The following is a 27,342-nucleotide window of genomic DNA, read 5'->3' on the forward strand; positions in this document are numbered from 1 at the left end:
ATTTTTCTTTTGAAAGTGATTTCAAAAGGTACCCATTTTTCAGCTTCGTTCAAGCCACCTTCAGGCATTCTAAAAACCTGAAAAGGTCCTGACAATTAGTCAAGGCTTACCTGAATGTCTTTTCCCAATTCTATGGCCATTCATCGAGTCTCATTTTTAGATTTATCCCTTAGTTAAATTCCGAAATGATAGATTTATTCCTTTAGAGGAATTTAAACTGTTTGGGACAAATATTCTGATGGGAAGATGGCTGTCTGTACCAAAAGTTTTTGCTATGGTCTATTGTAAGTATGGTATATAAAAGATCAGCATGTGAAAAGTGGACAAAACAAGAGTTCCTTGAATAGCCAACAAGGGACGACGTCTCTGGAAAAAAGAAAAAAAGTCTGATTGTTTAGAAGTCACAGAAAATCAGTTATCATCAGTCACTGGTTTTCCAATGAAGTATGATGTAAATGCTTTTTTTATTTAATTATAGACATGGGCCACTTTTCAGTTTCATGGATACTGCTATTTTTTTTTTAAAGTCCAGGCTGTGAAACTACAGCTTTTTTCTGCCATGCCGCTCCTGCAGTTCATGCTGCTTTTTTTTATGACTTGTCAACAACAGAAAGTGAAGGAATCCCTGAGGTCACGTTCAGCACAGAGGAAGCTAGTCAACTGTGTTTGATCGGTGGATGCTTTTTAATCCGACATTTAGAATATATTCTAAAAGTAAACCCTGAAACTGTGGCATTTTTGTTTTAGGTGATCATACGGTCAGAGTCTCACACTGGCTCGTGGCAACGTTAGAGTGAAAGTAGACAATAAAGCTATGATTTATGTTTTAGGTCAGGGACTGCTTGTGACTGACAAGCTACCATGTAGGCACCAGTAATGTAGTGCCCTTAAGTGTCACTCATATCATAAAGCTCAAAGCAATGATTACAGGATGATAGTGAATCCAAATACATATTAGAAGGACTGTTCATACTGGTCAGCATAGCAACAAAACAACAAAGCCGAGCATTTGTATAAGAGGAGATTGCTTCTAAATACACACGTCTGCAGAAACAGACTCGGCTAGTGCTTTATTATTAGAACCACTACATATGCTAAAGCTTTGCAATATACTTTGTGCTTGATTTGAAATGAAAATGTGTGTATGGCCATCAGGTGTCTTCGGGTCAGGCTGCTCGTCCATTTTAATATCCCCCAGAAGCCTCAGCTGACAGTGATCACTGCTGAACTAAACCACCACTAAACTGAACTCATCATTGCCAATTTTCTTTCCCCTAAAAGACTCCCGCATGGCCTAATATAACTGCCACATTTAATTTCTATCTGCCAAAAGGTGGCAAGTGAAGATAGAATGATGAGAGCTGATTAGTCGGAAGGGAGCCAGCTTGACAGCAGTAGATTAAAGTTCGGTTGATCGGGAGTCCAAGGACACGGACATTCTTGGCAGCATTCAGTCTGTGAATGCAAATATTTTGTAACCCTGTTGCTCTCACCAAAAAAAAAGGTTGGGATCTCACCTTCTCCAAACCACTCAGTGTTTTCTTTCTTTTTCTATTTAGACCTATCTTTCTCTGTGCTGTCATTGATTAGTCAGGTGAACTGTTTTTATACCAGGCAGCAGTTCAGTGGTCATAATGTTGGCACATGTGTTGATGTAGATTCCCAGCCATCCAGGTCATGGTAATCATCAGAGCTTGAATAAGTGCAATTGGACTTCCTCTTGCATTTCTCATTCGAAAGGATTCTTCAGTTCTAATGTAGATGATGGGGAGTATGAGCCTATGAGCAGAGAGAAAGTTGGAACATCTGAGATTATTTTTTTCTCTCTGTTGTTGTGATCCAGTCCATAATTAGATTCATTAATCTACACATTCATGTGGAACAGCCTTACCTTTCAATCTGCCTAAATGGCCCAGTTCCAAGGCTTCACAGAAACCTGTTAGCATTCGAGGCCATCTAAGAAACACACCCATGTGAGCAGAATTAGACATATTCTTGTTAAAGAAAATTAATTTCACAATTTTACTGGACCTGGCACGTTCTGATCTTGAGGCAGTAATAATCTCAAAATAGACTTTAATTCACCACCACATGTTTGATGTCATTTGTCTTAGGCTGGTGCTTGATAGATATTTCTGGGTGTCTGTGTGCTTCCTCTTCCCTTATTTCTGCCTCGGCAGCAGTCTGCTGTGGTCCAACGTCTCAGTTTTCTGCTTGTCATTTGGCAGTCTCATGTGGACTGCTCTGTTTCACCAATGTGCGCTTTGTTCTCAGGTGTGCTTTGCTAAGCTTTTGATCAGTGAACTTTTAATAACTTTTTTAAGGGCAGCAGAAACAAGTTCTAAGCACATAGTTGATCACACCTCTCAAGTGGATATGGCGTTCCTGTTAGCAAGCAGTTGCTGTCTCATGGATCCACCATTATTGCAGCAATCTTATGACTATATTGGCTTTCTGGGCACTTGGCAAGTGTGAGGCCAATTCCAGTTTCATTCTAGCTCTTTTTTTGTCTCTACTCTGATAGGTCTCAGCTAACAGTGATGATTGCTGCACTAAACCAAACCTAAACTGGACTCTTTAGATCCTGAATGCGCTTTAAAGTAAATTTATCAGTGTTATGAGAATTGTAGGCCAATCCCCTTTCATGTTGTCACTTTTTTTTATATATTGTTATTTAACTTGCAGTTAAAAGTATTGATTGCATTCCCTTTAAAGCTTTTAAGTCGTTGATTTTATACCCTTGTGTTTTGAACAACTTTAAAGGTACTGCAAACACATAGAAATAATGCAGATGGTAGCTTTAAGAGCCATATATTCCACTATAAGATAAGATAATGACCTAATTCTTAATATTTGCTTTTTAACTGAACCAAATGTAGCTTGGTGCATTTCAATGAGGATAGAACAAGGAAACCTCTGAGGCCTTACGAGTCAAATGGTGTAAAAAAAAATAAGGGTACGTATTTTTCAGTATGTTTTATCAACCAGGGCAGAGCTGCCAGCACACCCACACTGACACAAACTTTGAATATTAATATGAGCACTTGTATTCTCAGATGAATATTTACTTAGCTCTCGGACACACATATGCACATACCAGTATGTATGCACACACATTCAAACACAATCAGATTCTGGCCTTTGTGTTTGACTCCTTAAGTAAGCAATAATTCCCTGTGCTTGCTCCTATTATACATTCTGAAATCTTTTCTTTCTTTCTTTTTTTCTCACCCTCATTCTTGTGCACAACCCTGAGCTTATGTGCATATATTTCTCCCCTTGTCCCACGGCTCATAAGATGAGTTGTATTTCATCAAAGGTAGCTTGCACAACAAGTCTATTCCCTAATTGGTGCTTGAGCTTTTAAATTGCCTGCATTTTGTGCACGAACAGGCAGGCTCCCAAAATGCTTATCTGGAAAATTCTCCCTTTTAATATAGAAAAACAGTGTCAGAGTTCTGCACTGAGCTTGGCCTCCTCTCTCACTGCTTTTTTGCTTTGTTTGCAAGTGAAATTCCCCACACAGCCAGGCACAAAATGTTTTTTTCATGAATAAATATATCATAATATAAACATAGTCATCATAATTGATGTCTTAAGAGGTTGCACTCAAGAAACTTTAACGAGGATATATCGTTTAAACTTGCTCTTGGTTTAAATGTTGCTCTTATAATTGCGTTGTGTTACTTCATGCAAGTGTTGAGTCGCTCCTCATGTCTTTATTTTTGGCTTTCAAAGAGCCGTAGTCTCTTGTAAGCTTTGTTTTTTGTGTCTCAGTCATTTTCAGTCCAGTCCTTGTACCCGACCATTTTCAGAAGAATGTGTTTTTCATTTTTTCAGCGACTTCACGCTGATTAAAGAATTATAACAAAGCATAACAAAAGATACCTAACTGAAGGGATGAGCCAGTGTTGTGTCTACATATGAGAGACAACTTAGCAAAGGACATTTTAAATTGTATTGTTAGGCACTTTGTTACTAGGAACCTGACACAAAATTAGAACCCTTTTTTCTTCTGGTACTTTCTTGAAAAATGCTAGATGCAGACATAAAATAGTATATTTGCACCAACAAGGGGAAAACTTGGCACATTTCAGCACAGTTTGTTGCGTGCTCTAAAAATTTTTTAGGAAACTGAACAAGTGGAGGACAAAATATGATAGATGAATAGTATCTGAAAGTGATCACACAGAACCTGAGAGATGTATCTGGTCTTTGGTTGAATCATACTGTTCACCAAAGCCTCATCAGAAATTGAGGAATTTTGGTAATGATTTGCTCTGTTTGGATGAAAAGCACGACTTTTAGCTAGGCATCAAATATGCAACCCTCCAGCAAAACAGTGTCTCACACAAGCTTTGAGCTGACTGAGTGTGCACACTTCAACCTTCTGTTTCAATACTAATTATTTAATGTTGGAAAATGAGTGTTTCCCTTTAAATTTCTGCTAAAGATTAAGTAAAGTGCAGCCTATTATGGCTGTACAAAACTGGCAAGGGAGAGTCAGGTTGTATCTCATTGGTATTAACTGCATGTTTCTCTGATGTTGTTGGAGTTTCTTCTTGTCAACGTTATAAGCCGAGCAGAAAAGAAACAGCAAAGTCAATCAAATTTTTTTAAAGCAACAGCAAATTTTCATTGTTCAGTAGATATAGAGCATTTATTGCTGTGGAACAAATGCTTGTTCACTACTTCTCGTGGACTATTTCTGTGATGGAAAAAGGCTACAATGTCTCCTGATGAAAATATTGGTATTTGTGAAACACATTTTTGCTTTGTTGTTTTGCTAAGCTGCTACAGCAGAAAAGATATCTATGTGTTTTTTTATTCCCTTTTCTCAGTACTTTTTGGCTCACTTCAAGGCCTTTGAAATGTCTTTGTTTCTTTTGGGTCCGTTTTTTGTAGTTAATATATCTTCCACCTCTGTATCATCCTTTCTTTGAGGTAACTCACCTTCAGAAGAGTCCGAGGAGCGCGACAAGGAGCCCAGAACGTTGACCTACCCGGCGTACATCGCCAGCCTACTGGACACAGGGGCTAAACGGATGGCAGCTGGCGTCCGAATGGACTGCAGCAGCCAGGGTCAGTGCCCACGCTCCTGCCACCTCTGCCACATGAGCCCAAGGGCGACACAAGGGCGCCAGCAGTCTGAGCCTGTACTTCTGAAAATTACCAAAGCTGCACCCATCTACGAGCTGGTGTCCAACAATGAGACCTACCAGGTATGTGGATTGTTTTTTGTGCTTGACCTTCATGTACAAATATGGACTAACCATCTGGACTTATTGTTTGCAGTCTGAAAACACCAGTATCCACAGTATCATTGTTCCATGACACCATTTAGATTCATGCCTTCATCCTGCCATCATCCTCCAACAGATTACACCATTAAATTCACCATTTCAGTATGTAAGATGAGCACACGTTTGTCCTCTCGTTCACCTTTTTTCATTCATATCAAAGCTGGAAACTTGTGCGTGAAAACAGCAGCTAATAATCCAGGCAAATGTATAGCTGTGAGATCATTAAACAACACTGACTTCTCGCTGGCACACTGCAATGAGGCTCTTGATACGTGCGTGTGTGTGTGTGTGTGTGTGTATGAGAGAGAGAGAGTATGTGGGAGATCCCAAAGCTCGTGGCTTCATTAGAAACCAGGTCATGGACACAAAGAACTTTTCAGAGAAGTCTTTCCCTTTCAGTGAATCACGCCTTTCTCTGCTTGCCGTGCCATAAAATGCCGCACTATGCTGTGATTTACTCCACTCCATCAATACTGTATGTCGATGATGCTTCTACTCCTCCAGCAAGAAGAAAGGGTCGATGCGGAGCTGTCCACCCCTTTTATCCTCGAGCTCAGTCAGACAGACTCCACTGCTGCTATTGACAGAGGCTGTTTTTGGAGGTTGCTGGTAGTTGACCGTGCAGATGCTCGTGTGAACACATAACAGGCAACATTCAGAATAAATGCATGTTGTAGCTTTTCTTCTTTGCACTCATTAGTTTCTCCATTTGTTCCTACAGTATAATGATATGAGGTGTGAATCTGTCAATCCCTGGTTGAAATATGTGTGTCTATACATATACAGATGGATCTATCAGGATTTTTAATCAATTGTAACCCAGCTACTCATTCCACCATACCTGCGCTCATGCCTCCCCCACCTCCCACACTTTTTACCTCAGCGACAGCTAGAAATGACTTATGTGACAATCTCTCCACAAGTTTTTGCTGCTTTGTTTTATATGCCATATTTCCATAGGCACTGGAATCACTTTAAGCTGTTTAGTGTGCCCTAGAGTGCCATGTTTCTATGCAGTATTGTTTTAGCTAAGCCAACTTTATTTATAAAGCACTTTAAAAACAGCAACCACTGACTAAAAAGCTGAACGTAGGAATAAAAAGTAAATAAATAGATATAAAAAATCCACATCTCACACTGGGTCCACAGCCAAGCGGAAGAGGTTGGGAGAGGTCTTAAGAGGAAATTTAAAAATGGCCAAAGGCAGGAACCTTTTTTATTGTGTAACGGCAACAAATTCCACAATTTGGGAGCCGCACTGGCAAGGTTAGGTTTGAAAAAAAAGACTATTTTACCCAGACCCATTGTTTGTTTCTTTTTATTTCCTCCTCAAACTTTGTTTCCAGTTAGTAGAATGACTTTTTCTACTGACTTGAGACCACGCACAATGTAGCCCATACCTCCACCCACTGGTGACACTGTACAGCTAGTTTATTCTCATCTAAGCAGTGAAAGTGAATGTGATCACTTCACATTTGCTTCATTAGTGAATGGAAATCCACCTTATATTACGCATGGTTATTGATGTTAACCTGACAGTTGCCATTCCTCAATCTTTATCCTACAGATATCCTCTTATCTGCACTTTGACCAATCTGATTGACAAAAAATCAGGAAAAATGAACTGAACAAATGTTAACATGTCTAAGTTTTTCCTGTGCTCATCTCACGCTGTCCCTCTTTGTAGGCTCTTCAGGAGGCAATGATGAGCATGCTGTGGTGCTCAGGGAAGGGAGATGTTATTGATGACTGGTGTCGATGTGATTCCAACGCTTTTGGCTCAGATGGACTTCCCACCTGCGCCCCACTTCCTCAACCTATGTTAGTGAAATGTTGTTACCTTGTCTTTGTTCAGCCCACTCGGAAGGGTTGTGATAAATTCTATCCACCAGTGAAATCTATCTCGATGAGACCAAACATTACAGTGATCTATGGTTTGTTTCTCCTGTCGTTTATGGGTGTGCAAACCAATTAAATGAGTTGTTTTAAAATTATTGGATGGCATAAAGACCTCTGTACAGAAAGTTGCTGGTGCCACATAGCTGAGGACAACCGCTCCGAGTGAGTCAGACTTTAATGGATAAATTACCATATTATTTCTTAGGACAGATGTGTTTGTGATATTGCAAAAGGATGATGTAAGCTGACAATTACAGTAATGAGGACATCTTGTTGACAGCATCTTTCACAGTGGCATTGCTATACATTTTTGTCACTCTGTTGCCAGGCTGAAGCTGTCTTACACCTACGAGCCTAGCAGCTCATTGGTCATAATGGAGTGGAACCACACAGAGCCGCCAATCGGTGTGCGGATCGTCGATTACCTCATCAGCCAGGAGAAGGTGACAGAGAGGACCGACCACTCTAAAGTTGAGACAGGTATGTCTGTTCAGAAGTCCCCGTGTCAAGGGTTTGGCCATAAATAAGGCCCAGCCTTTGAAAAATTGTGATCTATACTAATAGTTGCCAGGCAACCAGTGATAGTTAAAAAATCTTTATGAACCAGACATTTTTATGTGTCAGTTTATGGGTACAAAGTTACAGCCTCCACCTGCTGACATTTGCAGGTTCATTTGCATAATTCACCTCTACCAAACATAACTTACTGCCTTTTATTGAATTGATACTGAGCTGCAAAGGGGGTCTGTTGGTGTTTTGGATGTGAACCACTTTGAGCTGGTTTTTAGCATTGGTTTGTATTAGCAGCTTGTATTTTTCAAACCATAAGCCTTCCAATGTGTCAGCCGCATTTGTGCGCAAACGCCTGGTTTGTTTGATTTACTCCACCAATTCCTAGTCAACAGGTTTAAAAGTTGTGTTCACCTAAAAAATGGGACGGTATTCACCTCCTGATACTGTTGCCGATGGGCTTTGTTTAAAATAGAGCTCCACTCCAAATTTCATTCAACTTAAAGAAAAACTAAATTAAGTAAAGAACTATTCTTAAATCCAAATGTTAAAGAAGTGCATCCTTTGAAGCTCCCAGTGTTTGTCCATGTTTAACCATGAATCTGCTTCGTCAAGACCCAATTCTATATGTAATTTTAAAGACCACCACGAGATGGTGTTCACTAGTTATAAAAATGTACAACCTCAGTACAGGACTTTCTCCAGTGCCGGGTTTTATAAAACAGTTTTTGTTTTCTTTTTTTTACATTTGTTATTATGGTTATAACATAGTAGCTAGATGACAGCATGATAGGTGTGTATACATCTGTGTCTTCCACAGTAATTGGCAACACATTTGAAGAGAAACCTAACAAAAATGTTAATAGCTTCTCTGTGAAAGTAATATGGCTATTAACTCGAGCACCTTTTATATGTTCATCAAAAAGGATTTCTCTATGTTCCCTGTTCATTCCAAATGGATTTACCCATTAAGGTATGTTTTCCCTCCTTTTTGCACTATTAGGAGGAAGTCATATAACAAGCCACAGGACCAGCAGGAGTGTGTGTAACTACCCATGACAGAGAGCACTGCTTGTTTCGCTGGCCCTGTAAGAGTCGGAGCTTGCAAAACAGGGTCAGTTTATTTTAGCAGTAATGACCCAATCCATAATGGAGACTGTTACAGTTCCCTGTGAGTACCAAAGTTTGTTGTGGCTTAATGAGAGTAGTCCGAGCTGTGAGGATTATTAATCAATACAGTGGGTTCAGGAGGGAGAGAAAAGGAGATGCTTTTCTTGATTAGTGGTGTTATGGTGAATAAGAGAGATGGCCTCAGCACTTATGGTTTAGCTTAGTTGTAATACTTTCAACATGCTTCTGCAATGGGGCTTTTCAAAATGCTTCCTCTCACTCTCCCAAAACATGCATGTTAGGTTCATTAATGTCTCAAAAAATGTGAGCGTGGTTGTTTGTCTCGTTTGTCTCTGTGTGGTCCTGTGATGGACTGGCGACCTGTCCAGGGTGTACCCCGCCTCTCACCCGATGACCGCTGGGATAGGCACCAGTACCCCGCCCGACGGACCAAGGGGGTATAGAAAAAGAAGGGATGGAGGATTTAAGTGATGCTGTTGTTGGTCCTTTAGCTTTGCTGTGGAAAAGACAGTAGGCAAAGAGAACAAATAGCTACTTTGCGATTATGTAAAACTAAGCGTTAAAATAAGAAGAAATTGCCCATTACAGCTGATCTTTATGCTCTTCACCAGTGCGGTTTGTTATTGTTGGCACATCATTCTTAAAATCCGATCCGTTTTGGCTCAGGCTAACTTTCAGCCAATCAGAATCTTACCAAAGCATAGTCTCATCTTCTAAGCCTGCACAGTATAACGTTTTTAGAATGTCTGTCTGTCTTTGCTGAAGTAAAAATTGCCCAAAATCCTTCACTCTTTGGAGCCTGAAAGCAGCACATATGGATTCCTCCAAGCAAACTTAACCCTCTGAGGTCTAGATCGCGTGACGCCGTTATGGCGCCGTAGAAAATAAACTACAATTAATTTTGATATTACAAACTAGAAAAAAAGATACCAAGCATGGGTATAGCAAACTTTATTTTTTGTGGTTTATAAAGGCAAAATGAAAAGTATTCAAAAACGACCAAAACGGGCTCAGACCCCAGAGGAATAAATGTGCCACACAAGGTAGTGAATTCAAATTTGTACTTTGATTGAATCTCTTTTCCAGCATGTCTTCATGTCTTTTTCAACCTGTTAGGGGAAGGTACTTGTGTCTCTCTTTTTTATTATTTTTTGCATATTTTTTGCATTGCAAGTACATAATGTAGTACATGTCATAGATTGCTGAATCATAATTAACTGTCACACTGCATTTCTTGTCCTTCACAGTATCTTTGCAGCATACTTCTCTGTGCAGATGTTCATTGAGCTTTATAATATCATTAGAGCCAATGAACAAAGTTTTTGATATTAGTAATAATGGGCCTAGAATGTGCTGTATTAACCGCATGACTTGAAGAATCATTCCCTCTGTGCTTGGTAACAACTTAAGATAGAAATTAGATTATTTGAACCAGGTGGTAGCAGTTATGCATTTGAAAGCAGCTCAGACTACTGCAATATGTTTTTCTGCACCGAATAACATGCTTTAGAAACGATTATATGACATTGCTTGGGCGACCAAACATATGCAAGTGAAGATGTCTACACTCGGGTGAGCGTTCCCTGTTCTACAGAAAAACTATAATTTAGTCATTATTATATTGTTTTAAGTAAATTATCAGATTAATAAAAGAAAAACACAAACACGGTCTGTGGCGTGCTAGGACATTTAAAATACCTGTAAAGTAATTAGATTCAATTATTTAATTCTCAAATATGTTTGATGATATTAGTGCAACTTTAAAACGAGATGTTTATACAGACTCTAGTCGGCGTTGGGTCTTCAGATCATATCATCATGAAAAACCAACCAATAGACATTGTGTTACATGCAGCTTTGCATTAGCTTTACACAACCCTGCATTACCAAACAGAATCAAAGCTGTTCTACTTTGATTCCATTCCTACTGTTCCATTCCTTCGCTGTGACAGTAATGTAAAGAAAAGGGAAGTGTAGAGACAGAAGAGTATCTGGGACTGAACTGACAGGGACTTTTGGAGGAAAAAAATCATTTTTAAGGCCAATGAGCCCTTTAGTTTGTTTTGAAACAGAATTTCTTCCCGTGCCGTTTCAACAAATTTTCTGTGTCATATTATCATTACAGCTGGGTTCCAAAACCTTCCGACGCAGACGTGCGTCCCATCCTTTAATCTTTACAGTCAGGGTGATAAACACTGAAAATGGAAGCATAGCATGCTCGAGTATTCAACATTTTTTGTGTTTGAGAGAATATACTGGAGCTGTGGTGCCTAGATAAAATGCATACTTAAAGTTTAAAAGCAAAACATTATCTTTCTTTAGCCGCACAGTTAATCTTTCAGGCAGCAGAATAACACTGTTGTGTATCATCAAAATTCTGAAAGCAGTTCATGATGATCACACCTATTGAAAGACACCATTTCAAGTTGCTAAAATAGATGAGGTGCTATGTTCTCATTTGAATTAGATTCTTGTCTCTTTATAATCTGCTTCAGAGCAAAGTTGCAAGCAAACCGTTAGCCTGACAGATATAATCCATCACAGTAAAGCTGTTGCAGACGAAAAAAGGTTCACACTTTACTTGTTTTTTGCCTGTAAAGCCCCATTTTGTTCCATCTCTGCCTCAAGACACGCACTGCACACCTAAAACAGCTGACTTGACAACTACTCTGCTTATGCTAATCAAGCAGTTTTTTCAGAGTGTCTTCCTATCAGTATATGCACTTTTTACCGTCTGCCTTTAGGATGTGTGATAGATGTGTGATTAGCATCATGCATAAGTTTCACTTTTTCTTCAAGAGTTATGTGAAAATCTCTTTTTCAGGGATCCTGTATCTTATTTGCGATGATGAATACTATGTTACGTATATAGTTGAGCCACAGTTACAGCTCAACATGGGCATTTGATTGGACCACTGTGGTCCTGCCAGTATACTGGCCATTTAAGACATCCCGTCGCCTCTAACATTCTCTGTTTGAGATCTCACTCGTAAGCATTGCTGAATTTCCTGCATATTAAAGATGTCGTCTGTAAATGATCTGAGTGGCGATTTTGTCAGATGACGAAGCGGTTATAAAACCAGGATTTTGTTAGAGCAGAGCGGCGGTCTGGAAATGTTTTAAGTGACCACGACTAAGTAGTTTTGATGGGCTGACTTGCAGTCACAGTTTCTGACGTGTTTGGCCATCTGACGGAAGAAACAGAAAAATGTGGAAATGAATTAGAGGAAAAGTAGACAGCAAGTGCTTAGCATATACTGTACATTCTATTGGAAAAGACTATTATAAAAACTACAGCTATTGAAGTCGTAAAAAGTATTTAAAAAAATTGACTTATTTGATTAACTGAAACATGTGCTTTCTTGCGCTATTTTGCTACATATATGTCTTGATTTAATAGATTTGGTGTTTTTTTTTTGTGTTGAATAAAAAAAATGAATAAATCAGTAACAGTCTCTAATAATTGCACTGATCCTAAAATAGTTCTTAGCCTTCCCTAATGAATACATACATGATGTGTCATGTTTTGGGCATATTAAGAAAGAAATAAGTAAACATACCCATAGCCCTCAAGCATTTTCGTTGGCATAGAGCAGGTTTAAATGGACATGCAGTCTTGATGGCAAAACCAGCACAAAAGTGAGTGTGGCAGGCTGAGTGGAAGACTTATAAATCATCACTAATGCTGCTTAAAGTAGACACTAGTTTAGAAAGGCAGACGACTGGAGGCTCTTAGCTTGAAAGATTGCAGGATATAAAACTGAATTAATATGGGTAAGCAGGGCATGTTTACATGAATGTTAGGGGCCCTATACACCAAGATAACAGTTGGCAGCCAGTTGCCTCGCTTGTCTCTCTTGTATATTTTTCTGCGTGTGCGCCATCGTCTGAGTCTGTTGGAGTTTTTTTTTTTAAAAGTCATTTCAACGTGTAGAATCGCTGTCATGGCTGTTGGTGAAAGAGCTTTCTCTGACTGGCTGTTAAATTGCCATAAGTATGACTAAAGAAAGACCAGCTGAGTTTGACGCTAATGAAAAATAGAAAGCTAATGCTGTTAGGTTTGCTGTTTATTTTGTTTGTTCATTTTTTTAATCCACATGGTCTTCAGGCATCACATATTGTAAAGCCTGCTACTGCCACCTTCTGCACTGACAAGCTACGTCTTCTCGAGCAGGCTCAGACTCTGTGTCTTGGCTGGCAGTTGGAAGTCATTTGTACCGTGTTATTTTGTCTGTTCAGACACTCGTGATGTATAGAGACCCACCACGGGGCCTCGTGTTGCTGGAGATGTTTATGAAGAACATTCCAAACACTGAGGAACATTAATATTAATTTAGAGGGATATTTTAGCCCATCAGTCTCAGAGTCAAATCTCTATTTACCCACCGTTTTACACCGATTTTGTTTCCATGAACTTAATAAGGAAATATCTGTCTCCTTACCTCCTACAGTTGCTTGACAGTTATTGCTAAAAGAAGTGGTTTTGGCCACTAAACTAAAACAGTGAGTCAAATTGTGCTAAAATGCTCCAGAAAAAAGTAGGGGAATGAAGGTGTTTTCACAACACACTGTTCGTTTTTAAATGGGAAGTATGAGCTGCATGTTAATATGCTGTCAAAATATAAATAAGCATTTAAAGGCTGCAATATTTTCATTTACGTCATTAGCAGTTATGACAATACACAGTGAAAGGTCAGAGTCCAGGAGAATGAGGTACCAGCACTCAAAAGTTTCCAGTTATCTCTGACACGCACCAGTGTGCAATGATACCATGATTAAAAACGTCAAAGTGCTATGATTATTTATTTTTCAAGCCAAAGGGGTTGGTCGAACAGTCTGTTAACTCCTGCTGATCCTTAAAAAGTCAGCCAGTAATGGAGGCAAATGGACAACAGGTGTGCAGACAGGAGCAGGCCAGACTCCGCCTGAACTTTCTGGACGCCTGCTCCGCTCCGCCTGGAACTCAGAACACACCACAACCAAGTGCACTCATGACAGTCAACTGAAGAGGCCCTTTACATAATTAACTAAAAAGTGATTAATATTAGTGTTTCTTTGTTGTCTTTTGATAGTTTTAGCCATCAACTTAGAAAAAAATCCATTCATTTGCAAGCATCCATTAATGTAAGTATAGTTCCCTCACACAAACAGACAATGATGAATAGATATCCTGTGTATATATATATATATATATATATATATATATATATATATATTCAATCTCAGATGCAAAGAGATCCATCTAGAGAAAGTTAGACTCCCTGATACATTTAAATCCACTTATTCCCTTCACACCCACTAGACACCAATAGGATAATATATAGGTCAGAAAATTACACAGTTTACAAAAATAACATTCCATATCTGCAGGGTGTTGAGGCTGTCAAAACTTTCAGCAGCTCCCCCTCGCTGCCATTTGGACTCTCTGATGTGTGAAATTGCACAGCGCAGCTCTAATTGCACTGAATGAAAGCTACACCGCAGTGGTTGGTGGGGCTGAGCTGTTTTTAAAAAATGATAGACAAACACTTGCATAAAGCAGGAGAGTTCTATCCCGACTTCCCCCTTATGCATCTTATAGTGGATGATCGATTGGAAGATGAATGGGTTTTTTTGTCGAGTTGAGAGGAAAAGAGCAAGACCACCAAGGAGAGCAGAGAGGGCAGGAGCGGAGAGAAGAAGACTGGAGCAGTATTGAACTGAAAAAAGAAAAGATGTGGAGTAGTTCTTATGCCCAAGGCACACCTATTGTGAAATCTGTGCAAAATAGCCCTTTTGCTGTGTTTCACATCACAGCAAATTGGCAAGAAACCCATTTAAACTGGTAAAATTATATATGAAATGACAAAACAAAAACAAAAGGGAAAGATATGAGGAATGCGGAGTGTGAGTAAACATATATTCTGTACATACACATTTAAGACAATCGTTTTTTTTCATTAAGGTTTTCAGTCCTTGATTGTACTGGAGAGTGGGGCTGCTCCAAGTCCTGGTCAACAGGGAGGCATACGCTCCTTCTGTGGTTGATGGACACCAGAGTAAAGAATGCCAACTTACACAGCAGCGATAAGAAACTGTGTAACAGTTGGGTTCTGAGCTTTTTTTGCTTCCAATAAGTTCCTGATATAATGCCTCTAGAATTTAGCAACAGTCCCTGATGATGGCCTCACATGAAAAATAGCACCGACCTCTGTTTTGATGTATGAAGTGGCTGCCTGTGTGTCAGTGGAGGTATCTCCATGGAGCACTGTTGCAAAGCCATCTGGCACATCATTGGTTCTTCCTTTGATTATATTATCAGACAAAGGCACTTTTGATTGTGAATCTGTGTCTCCTCTCTTGTGTGAGGTTTCTTCAGCTTAGCAATAAATTCATTCAGCTTGCAACTTGCCCGTATTGCCTCATCAGTCAGTCTCACTGCTGCTGGTTAAGATCTCCAGCTCTTTTGAAGAAGCCGAAGTTTTTCTCAGCACTGAAGTTGTGTTTTCCAAGTAGATATAGTCCTTCAGCTTGATTGGCATCACGTCAGCATTTGCTAACTTTCACTGTAGTTTCACAGAGAGCTGCTGACTTCAGCTGTCCAGTAATGAAAGTTTTTCTCATCTGTTCTTCAGGTGATAGGTCATCTGAGCTGGTGGTGAGGTCGGTACAAGAAAACATTCTATTTTCCTCTCACAGGTGTCTATTTCCTCCTGCTTATCAATCAGAGCCTTTAATGAGTCTCACTCTAAAAATGCCAACAATTCAGCAACTGCTGACTTCATCTTTTTCACTGGGTGAAGAATTTACATTTGTTTCTTGTGATTTAGTCTGTGCTACTTCCAGCGTTGTAAACTGAAAATCATTAGTCTTTGCGTGTCTCAAGTTTGAGGTCATATAATGTGTGGTTGTCACAGAATTCCTTGCCACTCTTGAACTCGGGCCTGGCCACACTGGTGTGCCCCCGGCTCAGAGTTTGGGAGCCACAGCTCTGCAGAGCCCACTGCACATGGTGGTTTGGATTTTAGCTGTCAGTCTTCTGTCATCTCTGAGAATCACTCTCACATGAGCTGGTGTTCATTTATTTCCAGATTCAGTAATCCCGCTGGCTGTCTTTTCTCTTCTTACTTCTCCTTCACCACCTCCTCATCTTTCATCCCATGTTCCTCCTCTTTCTGTGCTTTTCTCCTCTTAAAATTCCTATCTGTGTTTGTTTTATGTATTTTTTACCAACTCCTTTTCACTCATCCTTGCCTCTTCTCCCAATCGCCTTTTCCTTCTAGAAAAGAGCCCTCTGTCTGGCTTCCTTCCCATCTCTTTTTAACATTAAATTTTTTTGTGCATGTGCTCTTTATCATCATGTTCTCCACAATTTAGTTTTTCCAAAAGCCATCAAAGTAGGGCAAAACAAGGGTCATAATGCATTTCCTAAATGTGACATTCATAAGCTATACAACCCGCCTACACATTTCCAGGCAACCGTATCCAGTTAAAATCACACTACGTCATGCTTAGGAGCTCTATGGCTATTAAAGTAGTTCCTTTCATCACAGCTACTTTTTAAAAAGGCACAGTAAAAGCCTCAGCTCTGTGTGTGCATGCAATATTTACGACATTATGTTTTACAGCATAATAAAGTACGAGCAGTGATGGATGCAAAACAGTATCTTTGCATCCATCTTTAATAATATTTTAACAGACACTGATGTGACTGTGTAATTTAACGCGTCCCCATTCAAGATAAGTTAGAATGGAAATACCTCAATGCGAATATATGGACTTGTTTTGTACGATTATTTGCTTTCTTACAGACTTGAGACTTGAGACAGACTTTTTTTTTAAATACTTGGAAGAAGACATCCTGATTGTTTGTGTTTTTCTCTGTCTCATTCCAGTACTCCAGTTCTGGGTGGCAAAGGAAGTAAATAAGAAAGCCACAGTGGTCACGCTATTGTTATTTTCTGTCATTGTTACATGACTTCATCATTCACGTAAACAGTCGGCGGAGTTCTAAAGCCCAAAGTTTGTGACAAATGATTATCACGCACTGAAGGCACGTTTTTATTCAACTTTAAAGCTCAACTCATAGTTTGCGCCTGGATTTCGCATAGTAGTGCAATCTGAGTTGTTTGTTTTACACTAGTGCCACTGTTTTTGGAAGCTGTTTGATGCTTTTCAATGTAAGAACTCCTATTTCTACCTTAAATCGAATCTACAAACAGCTCGCATGATAAGATCCAGAAGGACAGTGAAATCAGAGCATCCATTTACTGGAAAAGCTTGAAGCCGACACTACTGATCATCTGTGTAAGAACCAAAAAATAAATAAATAAAAGACCAAATATCTATCCTTTACTTTCTTTGAAGATTCATAGGAAACAGATGTTACTTGCAAAACATGCTAAGAGCTGTGTTGTTGATACACAGAGCGTATACTCTCTGACAGCTGCACGGTTGCATCTGTATATTTTTTCATGCATCTGGTTATGTAATGTTAGGTAAGTCTATGAGGATACACCTGATGATTAAAGCATCCAGGACTCGACTGGATCTGAAGCTGACAACAGCTTGTTTGTGCAGTAATCTCTCCCTTAACAACCTTCAGGCACACAAGGTGAGATCATAGTTTAAGCACAGACATTCACTCACGAATACACAGGGTCCCCAGCAGATGTGTGGACAGCTGACGATTAGGAAGTCTGCTTTAAGTCAGGCCACCCCTCGGCTTGACCAGTCTCGCCATGAAAGCAAACATCCCGTGAGCTGGAAGCCATTCAGTGACGTAACCGCTGTCATCACCCAACAAGGGCAAGGTTTGCTCAAAGGTCAGTGGAACGCAGAATCTAATTCATAAACATATTACTCAGATATTTACATGATACGCATACATACGCACATACAACCGGGGTGACTGCAGAATGTCTTGCTTACCCCGAAGCTCAACCAGACTGAGTTCCTCTTAGCACAAGACACTTCCTAAGAGCTGCCACTGCTTGGCCTTTTCCACATGCTTTCGCTTTACTCCTCTGATCACAGGAGTTTTTCTGTCAAAAGTCACTCTCCTCATTTCTGTGTAGCAAAAGTAAATTATATAATTGCAAACATTTCATTTCCATATGTAGATTTTGGTCCAGGTTGTTGGAAAAGTTGAACTCTAGAGTTAGAAAACATTAAAACCCTCATATATGATCTTGTTTGGCCTCAGATCTCCATGTTGGATACATCAAGAACACTTTCACTTGAAGGTGCTCTTGTGATGCCTTTAAAAATGAAAGGTGAGAGAGAAGTACTCATAGAGGCAATTCAGTCTTAAGGTTTCAAAGTGTCCCTTAGCCTTGGACTTGATTTGCTGACCCTCATCTACTGTAAGTCCCAAACCTGCTCTGGAAAACTTGTAACAAATGCATGAATCAGGCGTCTGAAAAGGGGCCTGTTTCTGTTTCAACTGACAACACTACATCTCTTTGTACCCGAGTGTTTGAAGCTTAAAGTTTACTGCAAAGTTCATCCTCAAGCTTAAGTTTTATGGAGATCTTCACGCAGGGATTCCTGGGTGGATTCCAGCTTGAGCCTTGCCCAGAGATTCCAAAGAGGCTGAACTCTCTGAACTCATTTTCAGCACCTAAACTGATGATATTCTTCACTTTGAAGTAGGCATTGCAGAAGATAATTGAACATTGCTCCAGGGTAAATATTTTTGCATTACATAGCTAGAACAATCAAGTATCCTCGAACCAACTGTTGCCTCTCATGTTGGACAAAACAGGGAATGGAAAGATTACCATCCTTACCAAATAGAAGAACACAAAGTCTGAACTTCACATGTTTTTTTCCCAGAAAAGAGAGATTCTATGATGCTCTTATTTTAATTGCCAGTTTGCTCAGCATGTGCCACTCAAACCTCATATATCATATATCAGATCGGAGTCCCGATTAAGATATGTTTTGATTGGGGTTTTTATTGGGGTCACATTGCATATCAGTACATAAGCATATTAGGAAGCTTTTTTTCATTAAAGCATTGATGATATACACACAGCACATGTTTTCCTTGCGTGAGCAAAACAGCTGCTTGCGGTGACACAGTAGCATGTTTCATTGAAACAAGAAACAGTGGCCCAATCGTGATGTGTTCAGTGTCATCATGGCAGAAACTGCTGCCTTCAATATCATTATGGAACAATAACCACATGGCGCTCATCTTAATGTTTTATTTTGGATGTTTCTGTTTTAGATGTCCCAGTTTCAATTCTTCAGTGTTACACTACATGTAATAAAAGTTGGTGCAAAAAGCAACCTTTGTTTTCTCTGCAGCGTTTTGACCAATACAGATTACAACACAAATTCATAGAAAGAGACATTTTCGTGATTAGGATGAGATGCTCGCAGGATTCGGTTTTAGAAGGCACGCAAGGAAGTGAAACATCTGGAGCAAGATGAGGTGAACTGACAAATTAGCACACGTGAAAGCATAACCGCAGTGTGAGAAAAACACCTAACAGACGGCCGAAGTTCTCCAGAAGAATTTAGGGATATTATTATTGTGAATGCTGTCCAAAAGGGAAGGGAGTTGCATTGGCAAATCTGTGGTTTTGACTTGTTTCTTACAATGTCTAATAAACGATGATGTTGTACTGGCGCTTGTTGTGTCCAACAATGCCCAAGTGGTGAAAGGCTTGATTGACATATTTGGCTAGATTTACACCTTGCGTGCAATGCATCTCACGGTAACTGCTATCCTTTGTCAGAGGCACCTCTGTCTAATCAAAGAATTATTTATCGCCCCTCTGTGGAAATTGATTACACCACTGTGATGCAAATACAGATGGATGGATCCTCGTTTTCTGTCACGCAAAATTTTTTACGTTCTTTTAATGACACCTCCAAGCCTTCACACTCTCTTTTGTCTTACTCTTCTTTCTATCTAGCGTTTCATATCAAATGGGATGTTCTTCTTCAGAAATTATGCTGCAGTCCTGTCCATATGGCCAAATATGATGGTCTAACAGTGGTTGTGACCAGTGCTGCAGAGCCAAGAAACAGCTGTGATGACTTTTTCTGTGATACCAGTCTCTTTTTTTCCTCCATTCAGCCAAAAGGTAGACAACCGGGTCCAGATGTTATTAGTTAATGCTTTTCTGCCAGTTTGTGCATGTGCGTGTGTGGGAGCCTCCAATTACGTCTAGTTATAAGGAAGCTGTCTGCTTTAACAGAAGTGGAGGAATTGCCAGGAAGCCCATAGTGAAACCTGTTAAAGGATGAAGTAAGACGGACCAAAAGTCCATTTAAGCTGAAGAGTTTACCTTTATAGGCAGAATCTGCGCGTTGGTGCATACGTGTGTGTTTGTGCTTCGGTGCACAGCGTTGTAAACTCTTCATTTGCTCTTTCCCTCCATCTGCCGTTGTCCTGCTACACCACCCACTCGCCCCCTACTCAACCACTCAGTTCATCAGGTTCAGGAAATGTTTTCCTCTTTAAGTGCATGACTACTTTCACTGTAAAACATAGTGCTGTCAAATCAATGCACTGAAATACAACCGCTCTATTCAATATCAGTTATATGTTGTATACTAATAAACTGTTGAGTGGTTGTACTTTTGCAGTGTATTGAATGTTTGGCGTGATCCAAATCTCCATCCCTCTATTCTGAAATGCTATATAAATCACACAATCTTTTTGACTTGTGAAAGTAGCGCCCTGTGTCAGGATTTCTTCAAAGAAACTTCAACCAACATGTTTTTTTCCCCTGTTATCTTTTAGAAAGAGCCAGCATTGTGGAAAATACACTTATTTGCTCTTATCTAAAAGAGAAAAACAGAAGACTGGCATTGCACTCATATTTTTTGTCTTAATGTACAGCCAACTCATCTTAGAGCCCGTTGGCAGTAGTTGTAGGAAACTTGATTTTAAAAAGTGTGGGGGGGGAAACACCTACTATCACATTAGTCTTGCTCTTTTAGTAACTTTGATGGTCCATTCTCAATCTAATGGCATCGCATTCTGCCATTTTTAGGACCTCTTGGGAACACAAATCAGAACAGATAACTTTTACTGCCAGTTTTCAACACACCAGTTAAACATGGTGACATTTAGCAGCCATTTCACATTTAATTATTATAAAGTTTTTTACATATTGTATTCAAAAACAAAACCCTTTTCCCCTAAGAATAACCCGGTAGTGTATTTCCTAAGTCTTAGCAAAACATTTTAGTTTGCCTAAACCTAAACAGTAAATTGTAAGCACCTAAATATAAAGAAATCAGTTTGATCCCTAAACCAAACTCAATAAATGAACAATGGCTCAACCTAAAAAGTGAATTGTTGCCAAAAAAACGCCAAGTAGTTTTGCTTCCTAAACTGCACCAAATAATTTTAGTGTGCTTAAACCTGAAAAGGAAATGTCACTGTCTATACTTAAGTAAGAGGTTTTGGTACTTCAACCCAACCAGTGAAAGAAACCAGGAAAGGGAAGACATTAAAGTGAAAACAGGTTGGTTTGGCACCATTGTAAAAGAAAAAAGAAAAAACTTGAGCAGCGTAGATGATATCGAACAAGTATTCCCACAGACAGATGTGCCATGTTGCAATCAGCGGGCAACAGAGGTCTTTTTAAATTTCCCCTTTTATTTTGAATAATCTTATTTTGGCTTGAGATCATTTATTGTCTAATGAATGTCGGACAAAGCTCGATAAACTGATTCCACTTTCTCCTGTATTTTGGTATGTTAGGCACAATAAATTGATTTCAGTCTTCACTCTTTCCGAGAAGCTATGTTGTTCGTCAAATGTTTAACATTACCGGAACAAAATTCAGCATATTACTTGACATGGGTGTGGACTTTGAATTGAGACTCCCTTTGTAGGGTACAAACGTGAGAGGAAATTTTACTTTGGAAGTGATGTGACAGTTTAAGAAAATGGCCGCATGATATAACAAACACTTCTCAACGATAATAAAAATACTTACGAAACATCCGTTGCTGAGATATCGGATGTGTGATACACATTTAGGTCCAACAGCAAAATCATTATCATCTCTTAAGCACCTGTCATTTCCATTTACAAGAGAAAAACAGCAGTGGATTGGCCACACAAACACACACACACTCAAAAAGGCCTGCACAACTGAACTAACGACAGCGGGCATAACTTCAAAAGTTATCCCATAACTCAAATCAGTCTCCTGGCAAACGTTGATTTTTCCGACCAGTAATACTTTATGAATGTTGAGGGTAAACAACTCCAGCTGAATGACAAGTTTTTCAGACTTGTTGTTCCTGAGTCCCTGTAAAAACTGGACCTTCACGGTGTGTTTGTTTAGACAATTATCCTCCTCATCATATGAGACTTGCCTTCGTGTGCCCAGTTAAAAAGTCTTCATTGGGTTTACTGATTTTGTGTACCATTTTATGTGCATTTTAGATATGCAGCAGAGGGGAAATCCTGAAAACCAGAAATAGACAAATATAGTCAACAGAGGCCTATAACACCATGAACACTGTGTGATGCCAGGGCATTTATGAATGTGATTCAGCTTGAATAATATGGTCACAAGCAGCCTAAAACAAACGTTGAGAATCAAGAGGAAAAATAATAGCAGCAGAATTGTATCAAACAACATAACGAAAGGAAAGTGGAAATGCAGTAGGTGATAACAAACTGGATGATAATAATAATAATAATAATAATAATAATAATAATAATAATAATAATAAATCTAGTATGAAAACATAGGTACCAGAATAAAAATAATAATGAAATCTCCTGGAAGAAAAGTCTCATATGTGATGTATGCCACCACAACACCTGGAAAGAAAGGAAAAATACAGGAAAAAAAGCTTATCACTGTGTATGATATTCGCCAGCATCAGAGTCTCCCACAGTGGCTGCTCGAAATCCTTTCTGTTCACTCAGGAACTACCAGGATTGAATTTCCTGCTTCAGGCAGATTTACCGATTTTGCTAAATAGACAGATTTACAACATTTCCCAACTGAACCTTTAACTGTCTACCAATGTCATCCTCGGATAAGCTGGCTGGCCTTCGCCCTAGAAATGAAATGCAGGATCACGTTCCTCAGGTGGTGGGAAGTACACATTGCTGCACCAACTCTTCAAATACATTTCAGTATGTTTTGAAAAAAACCTTAAAAATGCCATGAATGCTGCCTTTCTATAGTGTGATTCAGATGCTGTCTTGGCAGAAAGTGTCATCTGTTCACTATATTAAGGTCACTTTTCGCTCTCATCCAATTTTTATCTTATCAAACTTTGAGCATTGCAAAGCACAGATTCTGACTGACAATTGCTCTGGAAACTTGCACAATGGGAATGGGATTTCCTTTATGTACTGTGGCTCATAGTAAATCATAGATATCCTTGGTCTGTTAAAGCTTGGGGGGTTATGCAACCCGTCGGAGGATGTGGAATCATAATAGCTCTTTTGGGGACGAGTTTTCAGCCTTGGAAGACAGGCACGATGATGAAATGGTTCTGAAATCAAGCATACATATTAAATAATCAGGTGATAACAGCACAAAGAAATGATAAAAGTGCAGAGTTCCTCACAATGTTTTCGTATTTCGTGCTAACCAGCGAAATCTGGCCAAGTCAGCAGCCATCAGGGGTGAAGTGTATCTCTGATTTACTTCCAGGATCGATTTCATCTTTGTCTGTCAGCAATCAATGCTGCATGTTTTTTTCTGCGTCCAATTTTTTTCCCTATCGGGTTGAGTCACGTCCATAAATGCCATGGCAGCACACAGTGTTCACAGCATTATAGGTCTCCTTTGACTCAGATATTTGTAAGGATCAAATTAGGTGCACTTTCTGTTCTTTTTGGCCAGCAGACCACCCACATCAAGCATTTGTCTTATTATGACATGCACATCGCGGTCCCTTCAAACTGGTTTTAACGGGATATATACCACAGTTCTGCTGGTTCAGGTGATTTACATAGAAAGCTGGCAGGACGATTTGTTACACAGGAAAGATTGGACAGATAAAAAGTAGATGGTCATGCTTGAGCTCAACCCACAGTCATCATCTTATGTGTCTTAGTTCACCACAGCCTGAGTTTCTGGGGTATTTTCATATCTGCACCAGTGCTGTGTTTTAATGAGCATATGACTTTTGTTTGAGCAAAGAATCACAAACAAGAGGCTTGAAGCCTCCCTCCCCCTATCTCTGCAGTTTTACAACATGTAAGAAAGGCAGTTTGAGAGCTCGAGCACTCAGGGATGTGTGTATGTGAGAACGGATCACCCATCTGTACTTCGCTAACAATTTTCCAATCACAGTCCATTTGACACAGCCAAATGCTAAATACACACCTGAGATCAGTGAGGTGAGGCCTCAATCAATATGCAAAATGGTTCAAGGCAGCAATATAATGGATGTTTCAGACAGAGTAACCTTATTCCGATTTATCATAACTTGCTGTCTTGTGTTTGCAGATTTGGCTCAGTGAGTTCTGCACTCCGCAAAATCCATAAGGGCACAAAACGTGGGAAAAAAAACAGCCACATTTTTGCACAGCATATCTATCACTCCATGTGGAGGTTATAAATCTTAACAAATGTCCCTGAAAAGTTGAAAGAAATCCCACATTATGAAGACATTTTGTGTCTGCTTAAGGCAGAGTATTCATCATCAGGTTATTTGAAGACCAATCTCACGCAATGTGTATTTGCTACAGTTTAAACTTTTTCATACGAGGTTATTATTGCGTATTGAAAGCCAAACCATGACCTTTTCATAAACCGACCATGTGGTTATATTGTTTGACTTTATTCAAACTATGAAAACAAAGGTTCCCAGTGAAATGACTGTTTGCTCTGTTTATTGCCTAGATTATAGTCACACTGTGAAGAGATCACCTTACACCCCAATTAAGTGGAAGACACCAAGCAATAACAGCGGGAAGGTGTGAGGATTATACAAATGCCTACTGTTACGTTTCATATGGAGTGTCAGAAAGTGACAGCAACAACTCAGACAAAAAGGAATTGGATGAATCGATGAAGCTGCCTGCGTGACAGCTGGCAGCTCACTCGCTGTGCCACTTAGTGGGCTGATGTCTACGGTCCCATTAAAAATAAAGTAGCAAACAAGTACTAAACAGTGCACTATAACTCCACAGTCAGAGCCCATCATTGGAAGGTGTTTAACTCTCCCCATCCTGTGTTTTTCTTTCAATCTGCCGCAGCTGAAAGAAGTAAATAGAAGCCTCCATGCTGCTTTCTCCAATTTTCCATCCACTAAACAGAATTTGGTGTGTGGAACCGAATGAATTGAACAACAAATTTCACAATTTTAGTCACATGTAGGCTGTGTTTAACAGTTTCAAGTGAATTTCATTTTGCCCCATCAGGTCAGCGGTATGCTGCGTAACACAGAAGTAAATCTCAGCTGTATTATAGATGTCCTGATGCTCAGACAGGCAGTAATGCTGTTATGAAGATTGATGCTGGGCACTATTGGCCATTTAGAGCTCTACTTGCTCACATATTAAGAGAATTGCTCAACATATTTCCAAACCGTATTTTCCAGTGAGGTTTCAAATACACCTCCTTGTACACGAGGAAGATATTCCAACCAGCTTCGCAATTAATATGCTAAGTGGTGCAAAGCTTCACAATGTCACTTTTCATTTGCATCTCCGGCAATGTTTATGTCTTTCACATGTGTGTCAGTCTCAGCACTGAGCAAACACCTCTCTCTGACGGCTGTTAAATACCTTTTTTGTCATTCCTGTGCTCTCTCTCTCTCTCTGAAATTCCAGGGCACTTGTTTACCAGGTAATGACATAGGGAGGTAGGGGTTGATGGAAAGACAAGGGTGACCACCCAGAGACCCCATCACTCACCACATATACATGTATTTACACTCTCAGGCAGTCACACACAGAAGGAACGCTGCTGTATAAGAAAAGGCACCAGGTGTACACCTCAGGGCGTCCATCACTTAACACACACACACACGTGTGGTATAAACACACACAGACAGGCACTGCTTGTGTAGAGGTGGGTCACAGATGACCACCTCGGAGCCCCCATCATTTCACACAACTTTGCACACTCGCAGACTTGGCTTTTCCAAGCAGAGGGTTTTTCCTCGTTAAAACGAAATACACACCCCAATGGCCAAATTGGCCCTTTGACGTACGAGCTCCCAGCTGGGAAAACACAGCCGGCTGAGTGTGTGTCGCCGCCAACCTTGGCAGCAGCAATGGAGCCTTGCAGGGGTGGGGGTGCAGGGGGTGGGGGTCGCAGGGCTGCATCTCTGTCTGTCTTTATCTGCAAAGTCATTAGTAACTGTAGCCTCTTTGTAAAATTTCAAAGCAATGTATTTCCTGATGTGCAGAAGAGTTAGGGAGAATATTGTGCTTTTGTATATTCATAGGGGTGCACTTAAAGGCGTTTAAGCCATATAAGGACTGCAGAATGCCTAGATGCAGCTTTATTTTGCAAAATGTAAAGCAATGCACACCTGCAGCCGGCACTCTCCTTCCATAGCATCCAATATTGAGGTGCCCTTGGACAGTCTCCAACAGTAAAGTTGCTCATAGACAGCATGTGCGATATGCAGCACTCTGCTCTTCGTGCCCGCCTCTAAGCAGGTGCGATCCAAATCCTGACCAACCGCCCTCAGACGTAGCCTGGATCTGATCATTCAGTCAATAAAATCTCCTTGTCACACATGTTTGATCTATTAAAGGAAGAATGTGTTACAAATGCTGGACACTTCTGCCCTTGTAAAATAAATCAAATTCAGTTCAGTTTTCCTCATCTGCACTGCTATTCTGTGAAACGCACCTGACCTGTTACGAATAAGCCCTACCAGTACGTAGCAACTGTGCTTTGTGGTCAGGGAAATTGAAGCTCATCTGTTTTGTATCCTTTATATATCCAGATATATCCTTGAAGTGTGTCTGTTTTTCCTCCCCACTGCAGAAACCCTTTTGAGCTTTGTGGATGACATTCTGTCTGGGGCCAGGTCTCCCTGTGTGATGTTAGGAGACATCCCCAATCTGCTGTCCTCTTCCATCAGCATGATTATTCGCTGCCTGGAGCCTGACACAACATACATGTAAGTTTACTCCCTGTTTTAAGTTAATCCTTTCAGTGTATGTAAACTGATATACTCACACGGTTAAAAAAAAACACACCTCTCCCATTATTTAGAGGGTTTCTTAAAATGTACTCATTTTATGTTATCAGGATATTTGATTTCACATTGGTACAAGATTCATGTTTGCTTCCTATGTCAAAACAATGTTTTGTTATGGAATACTTTTATTCGCCCCAGATAATTTAGGGGTGACTTAAAAACATTATCTACAGCATATATAGAAGCTAAAACCGACACCAGGAATCTGTTCAGATGTGCAATGTTTTACCTGAAGCTTTACCTTAATACGGGTTTTAAACAGGGGTATATAGTGTACATTATTTACTGTGCCACTGTGCTTAGAAGGCTTAGCGAAATACTAAAAACATGTGTTGTTTGCTGTTATTGT

General features: G+C 39.9%; 1 protein-coding gene across 6 annotated transcripts in view; it reads left to right on the forward strand.

The window, feature by feature from the left end:
• astn1 (astrotactin 1) overlaps nt 1-27,342 on the forward strand; it is a 327,153-nt gene that overhangs the window by 276,967 nt on the left and 22,844 nt on the right. For 5 of the 6 annotated variants that reach the window (XM_072364268.1, XM_072364269.1, XM_072364271.1 and 2 more), the window contains 4 exons: nt 4,945-5,222; nt 6,991-7,124; nt 7,531-7,682; nt 26,777-26,912. In XM_072364268.1, the coding sequence (XP_072220369.1) occupies nt 4,945-5,222; nt 6,991-7,124; nt 7,531-7,682; nt 26,777-26,912 (700 nt within the window). The remainder of the gene's footprint in view (nt 1-4,944; nt 5,223-6,990; nt 7,125-7,530; nt 7,683-26,776; nt 26,913-27,342) is intronic. The other variant, XM_072364270.1, reaches the window with a different exon arrangement.

Source organism: Leuresthes tenuis, unplaced genomic scaffold (assembly GCF_036924035.1).
Source record: "Leuresthes tenuis unplaced genomic scaffold, fLeuTen1.0.hap1 SCAF_14, whole genome shotgun sequence".
In the NCBI taxonomy this organism is placed as follows: Eukaryota; Metazoa; Chordata; class Actinopteri; order Atheriniformes; family Atherinopsidae; genus Leuresthes; species Leuresthes tenuis.